Here is a 14,178-nt window from a genome sequence, read left to right on the forward strand (position 1 = left end):
AAGCTGGTTATTCCACCGCATATATAGTTTGCAAACACCATTAACATGAAGGAAATGCAAATAGATGATAAAGTATGCAATCGAATAAAAGAGCAAAAGTTCCCTAACTCAATCTCTCACCTGTTTTCTCCTCCCCCCCCCCCCCGCCTCCCTTTGTTCTCGCGACGCCCCATTTTACACATGGGTTGATGCACTGTTTATCAGTTCAAGGAGAAGGCCTACTCGGCAGTATTATGCACATCCTGTAAACAAATAAAATTTCATTTGAAGTTTATTGACGAGAAAGAAATTGCTGTATAAACATTGTAGTGGTGATTTGATTTGTAAAGGGTAATTCATGCCTGATGAACCTGATTGAATGTTTTGAAGAGGTGACTAAAGTAGTGGACAGGGGAAAACTATGGATGTTGTTTAAGTGGTCTTCCAGAAGGCATTCGATAAAGTGTCTCATAAGAGATTGTTAGCTATAGTTGAAACTCATGGAACTGAGGGCAAATTATTGGTCTGGTTTGGAAATTGGCTGAGCGGCAGGAGACACAGTGTAGGGATATTGGGCAGGTTTCAAATTGGCAGGATGTGACTCATGGTGCACCACTGGGATCTGTGTTGGGGCCTCAATTATTCACTGTATTTATTAACGACTTGGATGACTGGATAGAGAGCCCCATATCCAAATTTGGTGATGACAAAGATAGGCAGCACTGTAAGCAGTGTAGATGGAAGCATAAAATTACAGAGATAGTAATAGATTAAGTGAATGGGCAAAACTGTGGCAAATGGATTTCGATAGACAAGTGTGAGGTCATCCACTTTGTACCTTAAAATGATAAATCAGAGTACTTTCTAAATAGTGAAAAGCTCAAAACAGTAGAGTTCCAAAGAGACTTGGGGGTCCATGTATATAGATCATTAAAATGTCATGGACCTAAAATAATCAAAAATGCTAATTGAATGCTGGCGTTTATAATCTAGAGGACTCTAATACAAGGGGGTCGAAGTTATGCTACAGCTATACATAGCCCTGGTTAGACCACACCTGGAGTACTGTGTTCGGTTCTGGGCACCGCACCTTGGGAAGGATGTATTGGCCTGGGAGGGGGTGCAGCATAAATTTACTAGAATGATATCTGGACTCCAAGAGTTAAATTATGAGGAGAGATTACATAAGCTAGGGTTGTATTCCCTGTAATTTAGAAGATTAAGGGGTGATTTGATCGAAGTTTTCAAGATATTAAGGGGAACTGATAGGTTAGATAGAGAAACTATTTCTGCTGGTTGGGGAGTTTAAGACTAAGAGACATAGCCTAAAAATTAGAGCCAGGACTTTCAGGAGTGAAGCTAGGAAGTTGGTGTTAGCTCAATTGTTAATTTTAAATCTGAGATTGATAATTTTTTATTAACCAAAGGTACTTAAGAGATAGGGGACTAAGCCAGGTATATGGGGTTAGGTCACAGATCAGCCATGATCCCATTGAATGGCGGAATAGGCTTGTGGAGGTAAATCGCCTACTCCTGTTCCGATGTTTCATATTGTAAGAGTAGCTTCACTCACTGAGCAATATGAATTGACTCTTCCTCCATTGGTATGAAATTGACTGTACCTGTTGCAGAATAGAAACATGAGACAAGCAAAAGAAAAATTGTAAGAGGAAAACAAAAGAAGCAAGAAAAAGGAAAAGAGAAATTAAACATGCTGGGTGGTGACTTGCACCATTGTGCTTTGCCAAAATTATGGCAATCCTGTTGTACAAGAGATTTAAGTCAGAGCATCAAAACCTAGATGGATTCATATTTCACCTGTGGATATGCAGTGTCATTACAACCCTATTTTACTATTTATTTTGAAGAAGATTCAACAAATGTTATTATTGTGGCACTGCCACTAATTAACATTCATGGTATATCTCACTTGCTGTTCCTGAGGATACCAGCACCAGTTTCTATATTGGTTTGTCATCCTTTTATAAGTGAAGATTGAATGAATGAAGAGTAATATCACATTGACTACAGCAAGAATGATAATCTTTATTCTTTATGAAACAAATTCAGTCTCCATGTAGAGTGTTGCACTTAGCGACCCTTCTCTCTTTCCTGATGCTGCTTGGTCTTAAAGAGGAAGAAACGTACATGGGGAGTACTTTTCATTCTCCATTTTTATATAAAAATGGTAACATGTTTATTTGTCTTTTTTTAAAAATCAATTTAATCTTGGAGGTCGCATCCTCCTTGCTAGACTGATTTGTAACATTGGTTACGGGGAGCATATCCTGACTGGCACCACTGCATGACTTCAAACTAGTCTGATGGTTGGTCCTGTTCTGTCTATCCCCAAGAAACCATACTACAGGTTGAGTTGCTTAGGTGGCCAGCTGCAACGTGCCTCCAGCTGGATGGAGTCACTCCAGAAAACACTGGATGTTTGCTGTGGTTGACATCACTGGAGCAGTTTAGCAGAATCAAAATCTTAAAATTACCTGCAATAAAGTTGGTGTTCCAAAAAAATATATATCTAATCAGACCCTTATTTTCTTCTTTTAAGAAGAGACAACATCTACGTTGAACTAAAAGTGCTCCTTCCATGCTTTCATTCTCCTTTAATTTGTGTGTGTAACATGGCATTAATCATTAGGCTTGAATTTGGGTTCTTAAAACATCGTTGAAAATAAGGGTTTTTTCCCTAATTTGGTAATCCCAGATATGATACAGCATTCGTGGACCCACAATCCCCCCCCCAATTTTCCTTCTATCAGTTTAAAAGGACATAAAGCCGGGCTATGAGCACAAGATTAGCCCTCTTCAAATTAAGAGATCTCTTTTTAAAAGTTTACTCCAATCGCAAAAACTTAGTGATTGTAACTATGTGTGGCGTATAATTAATTAATTAATTGGAGGAGAAATTGACAGGGTAGATACCTGTTCCAACAGTCAATATGTGATGGTTTGTTTCAGATGCACCTGAAATTACTGTGATGGGATATGATGGAAACTGGTTTGTTGGCAGGCAAAATGTGCAGCTCAAGTGTAAAGCTGATGCAAACCCATCACCTTCTGCATACATATGGAGCAGGTACGTACATAACTCATTTGTACAGTATTAGCTACTTCGGATAACTGCAGGTATTTTCAAGTGTGATAGCACATAATTATAATAGATCACATACAGATATAATTGAACAAGAGGTTATGATTTATATCTGATGAATTGACTGACTTGCTAGCTTATTGGTGACAGTTTTGAATGAATTATAGTCAATGCCATAAGAGAGTGATAGCTTTTATACCAGTTTCATCATGTATTCTGTTTGTGCCACAGATGAATGAACTTAAAATTATAATAGACAGTATGCAAATTTAAACGGGATACATGAATTGTAGAGTAGTTCCAGTGATTTTAATGCAAAACTTTCCCTCACCTCCCTCTCCTCCATTCCCCACCCTGACCCACAGTGCAGTCTATTTTCAGTCATGACCTCATGGTGAAATACAAAAATATTTCATGGAGATGATGTTGCAATGGTACATGGTGCAGTTAATCCTTCGTTACAGAAATACAGTTCTACGAATCCTATTGGACAGCAAATGCAAATAGAAACTCGTAATATCTGCTTGTAGTTGGGGCTACTTTTTATTTTGGTAAGCGGATTAAATTGGCCTTTATATTTGAAAATTTTACTCTTGAATCTATAAAACTGCTTTTGCAGTTAAGTGAGAAAAGCACTGATTATATTTCTAGCTTCCCTTTGATATTATTACTGCCAACAGTTCATAACAAGGCAACAAGTTGGAACAATCATCAAACAATTCTGTAGTTAGGAAGAGGGAATAAAGGATGTAAAGTTTACTAGTGATGATACACTGGTAAATTCTGCATGCTTTCCAAATGAATATGCCATAATTATATCGAAATGTAACCGCTGCAGGTTTAATTCCTGTAACTTTGTAGTACTTTTGTAGCTTCAGTATTCACCAAAGAAAACTGTAAAATACAGATTGTGAAATGAGTATCTTAAATTCTATTGAAATTATAAATTGACTCAGCCCTTGGATCTTCCAGACAGTACTAGAACATAATTAAATGTAATTTCCTTGGTTAAAATGTAATTGTATTGTAGATGGGAGTGATTATAATGACAATTTGTTGCTGAAGTTGGATGATATGAAATTGCTCCAGCTGCCCTTTGCAGTTTCTGACACCATATGAAGTCTAGGAACAAGTTATTTTCTTCATTGCTTCCACTCACTTTTTTTTGTAATTGAATTGCATTTTTAATGCAAGAGTTTTATAGACTATATGTAGCAGTTTTTTGCTAACTAAGGAAAATAATTATTCTCTCACAGTGGGACAGGTCACCTTTGATCAAGACCTGACTTCCATTTGTCAGCTGCGGCTCGATGGTAGCACCCGACACTGAGTCAGAAGGTTGTGGGTTCAAGTCCCACTCCAGACACTGGAGGACATGATCTAGGCTGCCGTTCTCGGCTGCCGTCTTTTAGATGAGACTTTAAACCAAGGTCCCATCTGCCCTCTCAGGTGGACGTAAAAGAAGAGCAGTAGAGTTCTCCCCAGTGTCCTGGCCAATATTTACCTTTCAACCAACATCGCTAAAGAAACAGGTTATCTGGTCATTATCACATTGCTATTTGTGGAACCTTCAACTGTGCAAATTAGCTGCCACGTTTCCTATATTACAACAGTGACTGCACTTCAAAAGTACTTAATTGGCTTCAAAGCGCTTTGCGACGTCCTCGGGCTGTTAAAGGTGCAATATAAATGCATGTCTTTCTTTCTAGAAGCATTTGTAAACAATTTTACAACACCAAGTTGTAGTCCAACAATTTTATTTGAAATTCACAAGCTTTCGGAGGCTTCCTCCTTCCTCAGGTGAATGTGGAAATGAAATCCTCAAACCCTTCGCATTTATAAATCACAGAACAATACCTGGTGATTACAGATAGTCTTTCCAACTGCCCGTTGCCAAGGCAATCACAGTGTGCAGACGGAGAGGTGTTACCTACAAGGCCACCGAATATACAAACAACCAAAAAAAAAGAGAGGCAGAAACATAGAAACATAGCCATGGGGACCAAATTCGCACCCCAATACGCCAACATTTTCATGCACAAGTTCGAGCAGGACTTCTTCACTGCACAGGACCTCCAACCAACACTATACACCAGATATATCGACGACATTTTCTTTCTATGGACCCACGGCGAGGAATCACTGAAGAGACTACACGATAACATCAACAAGTTCCATCCCACCATCAAGCTCACCATGGACTATTCCTCAGAATCAGTTTCTTTCTTGGACACACGAATCTCCATCAAAGACGGGCACCTCAGCACCTCACTCCACCGCAAGCCCACGGACAACCTCACGATGCTCCACTTTTCCAGCTTCCATCCTAACCCTATGGACAGGCCCTGCGAATACACACGGTCTGCTCAGACGAGGAGGAACGCGATGGACACCTACAGACGCTGAAAGATGCCCTAGTAAGAACGGGATATGACGCTCGACTCATCGATCGAAAGTTCCGACGGGCCACAGCGAAAAATCGCATAGACCTCCTCAGAAGACAAACACACGGGACACAACCAACAGAGAACCCTTCGTTGTCCAGTACTTCCCCGGAGCAGAGAAACTACGCCATGTTCTCCGCAGCCTTCAACATGTCATCAATGACGACGAACACCTCGCTACTCGCCTTTAAACAGCCACCCAACCTCAAACAGACCATCGTTCGCAGCAAATTACCCAGCTTTCAGGAGAACAGCGTCCGTGACACCACACAACCCTGCCACGGTAACCTCTGCAAGACATGCCAGATCATCGACACAGATACCACCATCACACGAGAGGACACCACCCACCAGGTGCATGGTTCATACTCCTGTGACTCGGCCAACGTTGACTACCTCATACGTTGCAGGAAAGGATGCCCCAGAGCATGGTACATTGGCGAGACCATGCAGACGCTGCGACAACGGATGAACGGACACCGCGCAACAATCACCAGACAGGAGGGTTCCCTCCCAGTCGGGGAACACTTCAGCAGTCAAGGACATTCAGCCACTGACCTTCGGGTAAGCATACTCCAAGGCGGCCTTCGAGACACACGACAACGCAAAATCGTCGAGCAGAAATTGATAGCCAAGTTCCGCACCCATGAGGACGGCCTCAACCGGGATCTTGGGTTCATGTCACGCTACACGTAACCCCACCAGCGAACAAATGTTATCTGTTTTTAATATAACGGGTCATTTGCTGTCTTTCTCTTCCTTCCGGATGTTTCTATGTTTCTGCCTCTCTTTTTTTGGTTGTTTGTATATTCGGTGGCCTTGTAGGTAACACCTCTCTGTCTGCACACTGTGATTGCCTTGGCAACGGGCAGTTGGAAAGACTATCTGTAATCACCAGGTATTGTTCTGTGATTTATAAATGCGAAGGGTTCAAGGATTTCATTTCCACATTCACCTGAGGAAGGAGGAAGCCTCCGAAAGCTTGTGAATTTCAAATAAAATTGTTGGACTATAACTTGGTGTTGTAAAATTGTTTACAATTGTCAACCCCAGTCCATCACCGGCATCTCCACATCATTTCGAGAAGCAAGCAGAGATGGACTTTACTGATCTGGCAATATGATTCAGCTTTCTGTTCACTTATTGCTGCTGCATAATGATTTGACCCGTTAAATGCCAAATTTGTCTCTTCCACATGCCTTTCAACTTTTCTTCAGTTATTTCTGCACAATAAATAATATACATGTGATAGCCAATTTTCCTTCTAACGTGTAATATCTTCCATTAGTTTGTATTGAATTTAATCTGCAAAAATTCTGCACTTTTACAAGTTCTTTCAAACAACTTTTGTGGGTCCTTGACTGCTTGACTAACCCATGTTCTTCCACCCCCAATTTAGTATCATCTGCAAATTTGCAAGTTTACATTGGATTTATGAATCTTAAATCGTTAATATAGATTAGGAACTGTAACGGTCCACTACCAATCCTAGGTGGACTCTACTGAGTATATTTCTTCCCCATCAACCCCAACATCACTTGCCTTACAAATACCCTGCATGTCCTGTCCTTCAGCCAATTCCTTAGCTGCTGCCAGGTTTTACCTTGAATAATTCACTAATTTCTGTTTCAGGCTTTCATATGGAACCCTATCAAAGGCTTTCTGGCAATTGAAGTCCACATCATGTGGCTTTTCACTGATGTGGGTTTGGCCATTCAGAACTCAATTATAATCACTTAAACCTATCTTTAGTTATGGCTGTGAAATTGAAATAAATGCTGTAACTCTATAGTAACTTTTGAAAGAGAAAGACAAATTAAATTCTTTGAGTGAGACTCACCAAATCTATTTATCTTCAACTTGGCCGGTCAGGAGAGAATAGGTATAGTTGAGGCCGGAGGTGACAAAGGCATGGATGAGGGTTTCGGCAGCAGATGGGCTGAGGCAGGGGGTGTGGAGGTAGAAGTAGACAGTCTATGTGATGGAGCGGATATGGGGTTGGAAGCTCAGCTTGGGGTCAGATAGGATGCCGAGGTTGCAAACCGTTTTTTTTTAACCTGAAATAGTGGCTGGGAAGGGGTTGGAATCAATGGTAAGGGTACCATATTTGCGGCAGGGGCCAAAGACAGTGGCTTTGGTCTTCCCAGAGTTTAACTGGAGGATATTGTGGCACATCCAGGATTGGATGTCAGACGAGCAGTTTGACCACACAAAGGCAGTGGAGGGATTGAGAGAGATAGAAGCATAGGAACAGGAGTAGGCCATTCAGCCCCTCAAGCCTGTTCTGCCATTCAGTTAGATCATGGCTGATCTGTATCTTAACTCCATCTACTCGCCTTGGTTCCGTAACCCTTAATAACCTTGTCTAACAAAAATCTACCAGTCTCAGTTTTGAAATTTTCAATTAACTTAACCTCAACAGCTTTTTGGGGAGAGAGTTCCAGATTTCCACTATCCTTTGTGTGAAAAAAGTGCTTTCTCACATCACCCCTGAATGACCAAGCTCTAATTTTAAGGTTATGCCCCTTGTTCTGGGCTCTCCCATCAGCTCTATCTACCCTATTAATCATTTAATCATCTTAAACACCTCAATTCGATCACCCTTTAATCTTCTTAACTGAAGGGAATACAAGCCTAGTCTATGGAACCTGTCCTCATAATTTAACATTTTTAGCCCCAGTATCAGTCTGGTGAATCTCCACCAATCAGATGATGGAAAGGTAGCACTGGGTGTTGTTGACACACACCTAGAATGTGACCCCATGTCTTCAGATGATGTTCCAAGGGGCAGCATGTAAATGAGGAAGAGGAGGCAGCCAACGATCAGTCCTTGGTGCAGGAAGAGAAGCCATTTCTGGAGATACTCTGGCTACGATCAGATAGGTAAGAGTGGAACGAAGTGAGGGTAGTCCAGTTACGTACATTGGAGGAGGATGTAGTCAACCATGACTAAGGCTGTCGAGAAGGATGAGGAGTGCACTACAGTCAGTCACGGAGGATGTCATTTGTGAATTTGAGTACTGTGGCAGAGGAGTAAACCTGATTAACTAGATTCAAACATGGAGTTGCGGGAAAGCTGCGCATGGATTTAGGAGGTGACAATACGTTTAAAGACCTTGGTGAGGAAAGGAATGTTGGAGATGGGGTGGTAGTTTGCAAGGGCAGGGTTTTTTTTTGAGGAGGTAATGACGGTGGTTTTGAAACGGAGGTCTGAGGAGAGGAAGCCATTTACAATGTCAGCTAGCATGGGCCTAGGAAGAGAAGTTGGGTGGTCGTCAGTTTAATGGGAATGGGGTAAATAAATGATTCATGAAATTTTTGAGTATTTTTCTCTCAGATCAATTCTGCAGACGTTCCTGCCACCTACCCTCATACCTGCAGCTTGTACCGCTAGATGGATCTTAATAATCTGCAGAAGCTGATCTCATATCTATACCTCTAGAATCAATAATGCGCGGAGAGATATTTGTTTTGTCCTGACTTTCCCTGGGTAATGTCAGGACAGATCTACTAATTCACCAATTAAGTTCCCAGTGACTGCAGCAGTGTCAGCTAATATCCATGCATTGAGTTTGTCTGTGGAGGTTGTATCTGTTGAAGTTGTATTGAGGAAGAATATTTCATTTACTGAAGGGGATATGTTGTGACTTCAGCTGATCCCATGTTTACTTGACATGCAAGAGACTGGGAAGACTTCACCAGCTTATACTTCCATTATGGTACCTGATGACCCACTCCTGATCCTATGGTACCAACTTTTCTTTACATTTATAAGCATTTGGAATTGTCTGTAGTCACTAAAGATTTGGTTTTGCAAACCCTTTATCGTTTGGTCAGCTGAGTTGTTTTTAATTACTGCCTCAGTGAATACGTACTCAGGTGCCTAAATGTTTACCTTGATTCAGAGCATAGTTTTGAGTCTTTAGAGTAAGATTAGAAGGAAGAGAGCCTACATCCATTTAGGGTTCATCTATCCCTCAATGGGATCTGCCTCAATCCTTTTATCTAGTTCATAACCCACATCTTGAGGTTAGCTACATTTTTCTTCATTTGGGCATTTTTCACAGACCCTTAGCTTGTTTGGTTCTGAGAAAAATCACGGCTAATTTCCTTTTGCTCTGCCTTGCTGGATGGAGTTGCCTGTGATCTCCCACTACCACATCAAATAAAGCCCTAAGACCTACATGATAGCATCAGCTTCATTTTGTCTCCATCTTTAGTGTACCCCTGTGCAGATCCAGCTCAAGTAGTGCACTAAGTTGTGATTACAAGAAATTAAGGCAAGAGGAGAAAATGACTGTCAAAGGCTTTAAATATTGTAAAAGTGTAACAGTCCATTTTCACTGGGAGATGGATATCAGAGTTGTTTCTCTAGCTCAATATCGCACTGTTGGATGGATAATCAAGCAAGCTCAGTTCTAGATGGACAATCCCCCCCGCCTAATTTTTCTCTGCCCTGCACCTAGGCAATTATTTACACTCAAAAATTAGAGCAAAATCTGTACCTGTCATTTGTAAAGATTGTTTTGAAACAAGTGTGTTGCTGTTTTTTTTAAACTGAGTTAATTTGTTGGGGATTGTATTTGGGGCGATATGTTTCCCCATCTTTTTGTAGGGTGGTGGTCACCCATAGAATGTTACATGGCATTGGCAGGAACCTGTTGATGTTTGGTAGCTTACATAGCAATGAGTATTTTTAACATGTTTAACCTGAAGATCAGGTTAAACATGTATTGCCTTGTTGGAAGATTTGCAATTTTAATGTTTCTTTAAAAGAAATTGTATTTCCAATTATAATCTTTTTAATTTTCTAGATTGGAGGGACAGTTGCCAGAGGATTTGCAGGTTGAAAATGATACTCTCACTTTCAACAGACCACTCAACCACAACGACTCTGGCATTTATGTGTGTGAGGTAGTAAACATTCACGGACATAGAAAAAAACAAAAGGTTGTCCAGATAAGAGGTATGTTGTTTCTATCATATCTATGTCGTTTGACCAACTTAACACTTGGTTGGTTATTTGGTATGACTTTACATCACAAACAAATCTTCATTTTTATGATGTACATGGAACTCATTTATACAATTGTACAAGTAAAGCTATAATTCAGGTTTCATCATTTATAGAATTCTGAAAGTTAAGTAATTTGATGCAATTGCTTCTGAATCGATTGTGTTTTTAAATTTAAATTGTGCAGTTTAGATTGAAAGTTGAGGCCGAAGTCTATGGATCCACTGCAACAATACATAGGCGATTGTATATATGCTGATCAATAAGCAAACCGCACATAAGATCACTATTCTGCTTTCAAGCCAAAATGAAGGGCATTGCACTAAGTGGCAACCAGTGCTGCAGGAGGTTGAGTACCCTAGCCACCGACTCCATCCCTTTCCCTGGCTACTGTCTGAGGCTGAACCAGACCGTTCGCAACCATGGCGTCCTATTTGACCCTGAGCTTCCAACCACATATCCGCTCTATCACCAAGACCGCCTACTTCCACCTTCGTAACATCGCCCGTTTCTGCCCCTGCCTCAGCTCATCTGCTGCTGAAACCCTCATCCATGCTTTTGTAACCTCTGGACTCGACTATTCCAATGCTCTCCTGGCCGGCCTCCCATCTCCCACCCTCCATAAACTTGAGCTTATCCAGAACTCTGCAGCCCACATCCTAACTCGCACCAAGTCCAGTTCTCCCATTACTCCTGTGCTCGCTGACCTACATTGGCTCCCGGTCCGGAAACGCCTTAATTTTAAAATTCTCATCCTTATTTTCAAATCTCTCCATGGCCTCGTCCCTCCCTATCTCTATAACCTCCTCCAGCCCTACAACCCTCTGAGATTTCTGCGCTCCTCCAATTCTTGTCTCTTGCGCATCCCCGATTTTAATCGCTCCACCATTGGCGGCCATGCTTCAGCTGCCTCGGCCCTAAGCTTTGGAATTCCCTCTCTAAACCTCACCGCGCCTCTCTCCTCCTTTTAAGATGCTCCTTAAAACCTACCTCTTGACCAGGTGTCCTTAGATCTCCTTATGTGGCTCAGTATCAAATTTTGTTTGATAATGTTCCTGTGAAGCGCCTTGGGACATTTTACTACGTTAAAGGTGCTGTATAAATGCAAGTTCTTGTTGAGTAATATACTTGCTGACTGTACTCTCCGTGCTGTGGCAAATACATTACTCAACCTCCACTTTATCTAATGCTGGTCTCCTGCTCCATTTTATATAAAAGTGTGCAGCCAACATTAGACGTGATTGCACTCCATTTTATAAATGCCCCCATGCCATGTATTAATATGCTGCTTGAGAGACAAAGCTTGGAGCTGTTGTCTCTGTTCCAAGAATGAGCATTCTAGTTACAGAGTCTTTAGCTTATAGATTTATTAGAGGAAATGGTACTCTCAGACAACACACGCGATGATGCGAAGGTTGTGTTACAGTTGCTGAGCTCAGTGACAGGATGGCCAACCCTTGATCTACCTGACTTCCCATAACACACTGTATGCAATTATAACCTTAGCCGTAGGCCATTGCATCATACCTCTTCCATGATACTTACTCTTGGTTTACATTAGCTACCTTTGGTTTAACATTCCAAAGACTTACTGTCCCATGGTACCAGGTGTGAAAGGCTTCACACCAGGCTTTAGGACGTAACATAAATGGAAAGAAACAGTAAACATATAATTGTCAAACAGATCTATAGAAGATCAGAACTACGCAAGAAATCAGAATCTATCTTATGTGATGACAGTGGGTACCAGTCTTAAATTTGGGCTGTCATAGGAACATAGGAATATAGGAACAGGAGTAGACCATTCAGCCCCTCGTGCCTGCTCCGCCATTTGATAAGATCATGGCTGATCTGTGATCTAACTCCATATACCTGCCTTTGGTCCATATCCCTTAATACCTTTGGTTGCCAAAAAGCTATCTATCTCAGATTTAAATTTAGCAATTGAGCTAGTATCAATTGCCGTTTGTGGAAGAGAGTTCCAAACTGTCCTGTCGATATTCTCTAGATATGGATTATTTCAGCAAATTTCTGGAGAAATCATCTTTTAACCACAAAATGGAGTCCTCAATACAAAATAGAATCCGAACACATAGGTCTCAGGATGTTGCAGAAGCTAACAACATTGTACACCCATGAAAATATGGGTGTAAGAATGTGCTGTTGATTTACAAGAGCCAGTTTCAGGAAAGTAAATGCAGGTCTTTTTCTTCCCGCCTCCCCCCCACCCCCCTACCGTTTCCATTGATCTACCAGATGGTTGGTCCACTTTACACAGAAGAGCCCAGTGCGACCCACACACATACCAAAGGCAGTAGCAGTAAAATAGGACATAGAAAAGTGGCTTTCGGCAATCCCTGTACCCGCTTTAACCCCAAACCTGGCTTGTTTGCAAGAAATATGAAATATTGTAAAATGCTGCAATGTGAAGTTGCTAGTTTTTATTCTTTCCTTTGCAGACAATCCACAGAAAATTGCTTTCCACGTAGCAACTTAAAAATGCTTGATGCGAACTTAGCTGAAATTCACAAACGATCGTGTAGAAGGCATAGTCATCTAACATTGTGTTCATTTCACGATGGATAGGATCCTCATTTACATCCACAGATCTTGTTTTTTCATCACAACTCCCTAAATAGGAAATTCTATCACTCCATAGTCAAGAACACATAATCAGGAAACTCCTCTTTTTCTCTTTTCTCCCCCCCCCCCCCCCCCCCATCCACGGCCACAGTTTAAACCTCATTATAGACGCCTTCATGAAAAATTTTCTTCCGTCATCCGGACGACACAAAAGTAGGAGAGTTTGGTAAACAATGTGGAGGACTAAAGAAGACTTCAGGAAGACGTAGAGAGGTTAGCAGAATGGGCAGGCAGGCGGCAGATGCAATTTAATGTGTTTTTTTGAGGTAATACATTTTGAGAGCAAAAACAAGTAATAGGAGTGTACATTCCATGGAAAGATGCTGAAAGGTGTGGATGAACAGAGAAACCTGGGAATGCAAATACATAACCCCCCAAATGTGCAAGTATGTATACGTAAAGTCATGAAAAAGACTAGCAGCAATTTTGGCTTTATAAATCAGGGCAGAAAGTACAAGGTCAAAGAAGTAATATTAAATGTTAATTAATAATTAGCCCACATTAATTTGGCCACAGAGTACTGTGTGCAGTTTTGGGTGTCCCATTAAACAAAGGACATCAAATCCAAAGAGAGCATACAGTGTAGATTCACCAGGATGATGCCAGCGATGGGAAACTAGCTATATGAGACACCTGACATATTGGACTGTTTCCACTGAAGCAGAGAAGGCTGAAAGGACATTTAATGGAGATTTTTAAAATTATGAAGTGCTCTGATGGAGTGAATAGGGAAATACTATTTCATCTGGTTGGGAATCAATGACAAGAAGTCATCAATTTAAAATTGTCACTATGTGTGAGGATAGAAATTAGGAGAAATGTCTTTATGCAGAGGGTTGTTGTAGAATGGAATGTTTTGACAGAGTGGATGTTGCTTTAAAGTGGAAATTGGATTGGATAAAATTTGGAGCCAAGGAAATTTGAAGCGCTACGAGGAGAGATTGGTGCAGTGGGATTAGTCTTGGTTGTTCTCGGGTTCGAATGGCGGCCTCCTG

The 14,178-nt window shown here is 41.2% G+C and overlaps 1 protein-coding gene across 2 annotated transcripts in view; it reads left to right on the top strand.

The window, feature by feature from the left end:
* Window positions 1-14,178, top strand: part of nectin3b (nectin cell adhesion molecule 3b) — a 236,283-nt gene that overhangs the window by 199,085 nt on the left and 23,020 nt on the right. For both annotated transcript variants that reach the window (XM_067986465.1, XM_067986464.1), the window contains exons 4-5: window positions 2,950-3,067; window positions 10,341-10,492. In XM_067986465.1, the coding sequence (XP_067842566.1) occupies window positions 2,950-3,067; window positions 10,341-10,492 (270 nt within the window). The remainder of the gene's footprint in view (window positions 1-2,949; window positions 3,068-10,340; window positions 10,493-14,178) is intronic.

This window comes from Heptranchias perlo, chromosome 6, assembly GCF_035084215.1.
Source record: "Heptranchias perlo isolate sHepPer1 chromosome 6, sHepPer1.hap1, whole genome shotgun sequence".
Lineage (NCBI taxonomy): Eukaryota > Metazoa > Chordata > Chondrichthyes > Hexanchiformes > Hexanchidae > Heptranchias > Heptranchias perlo.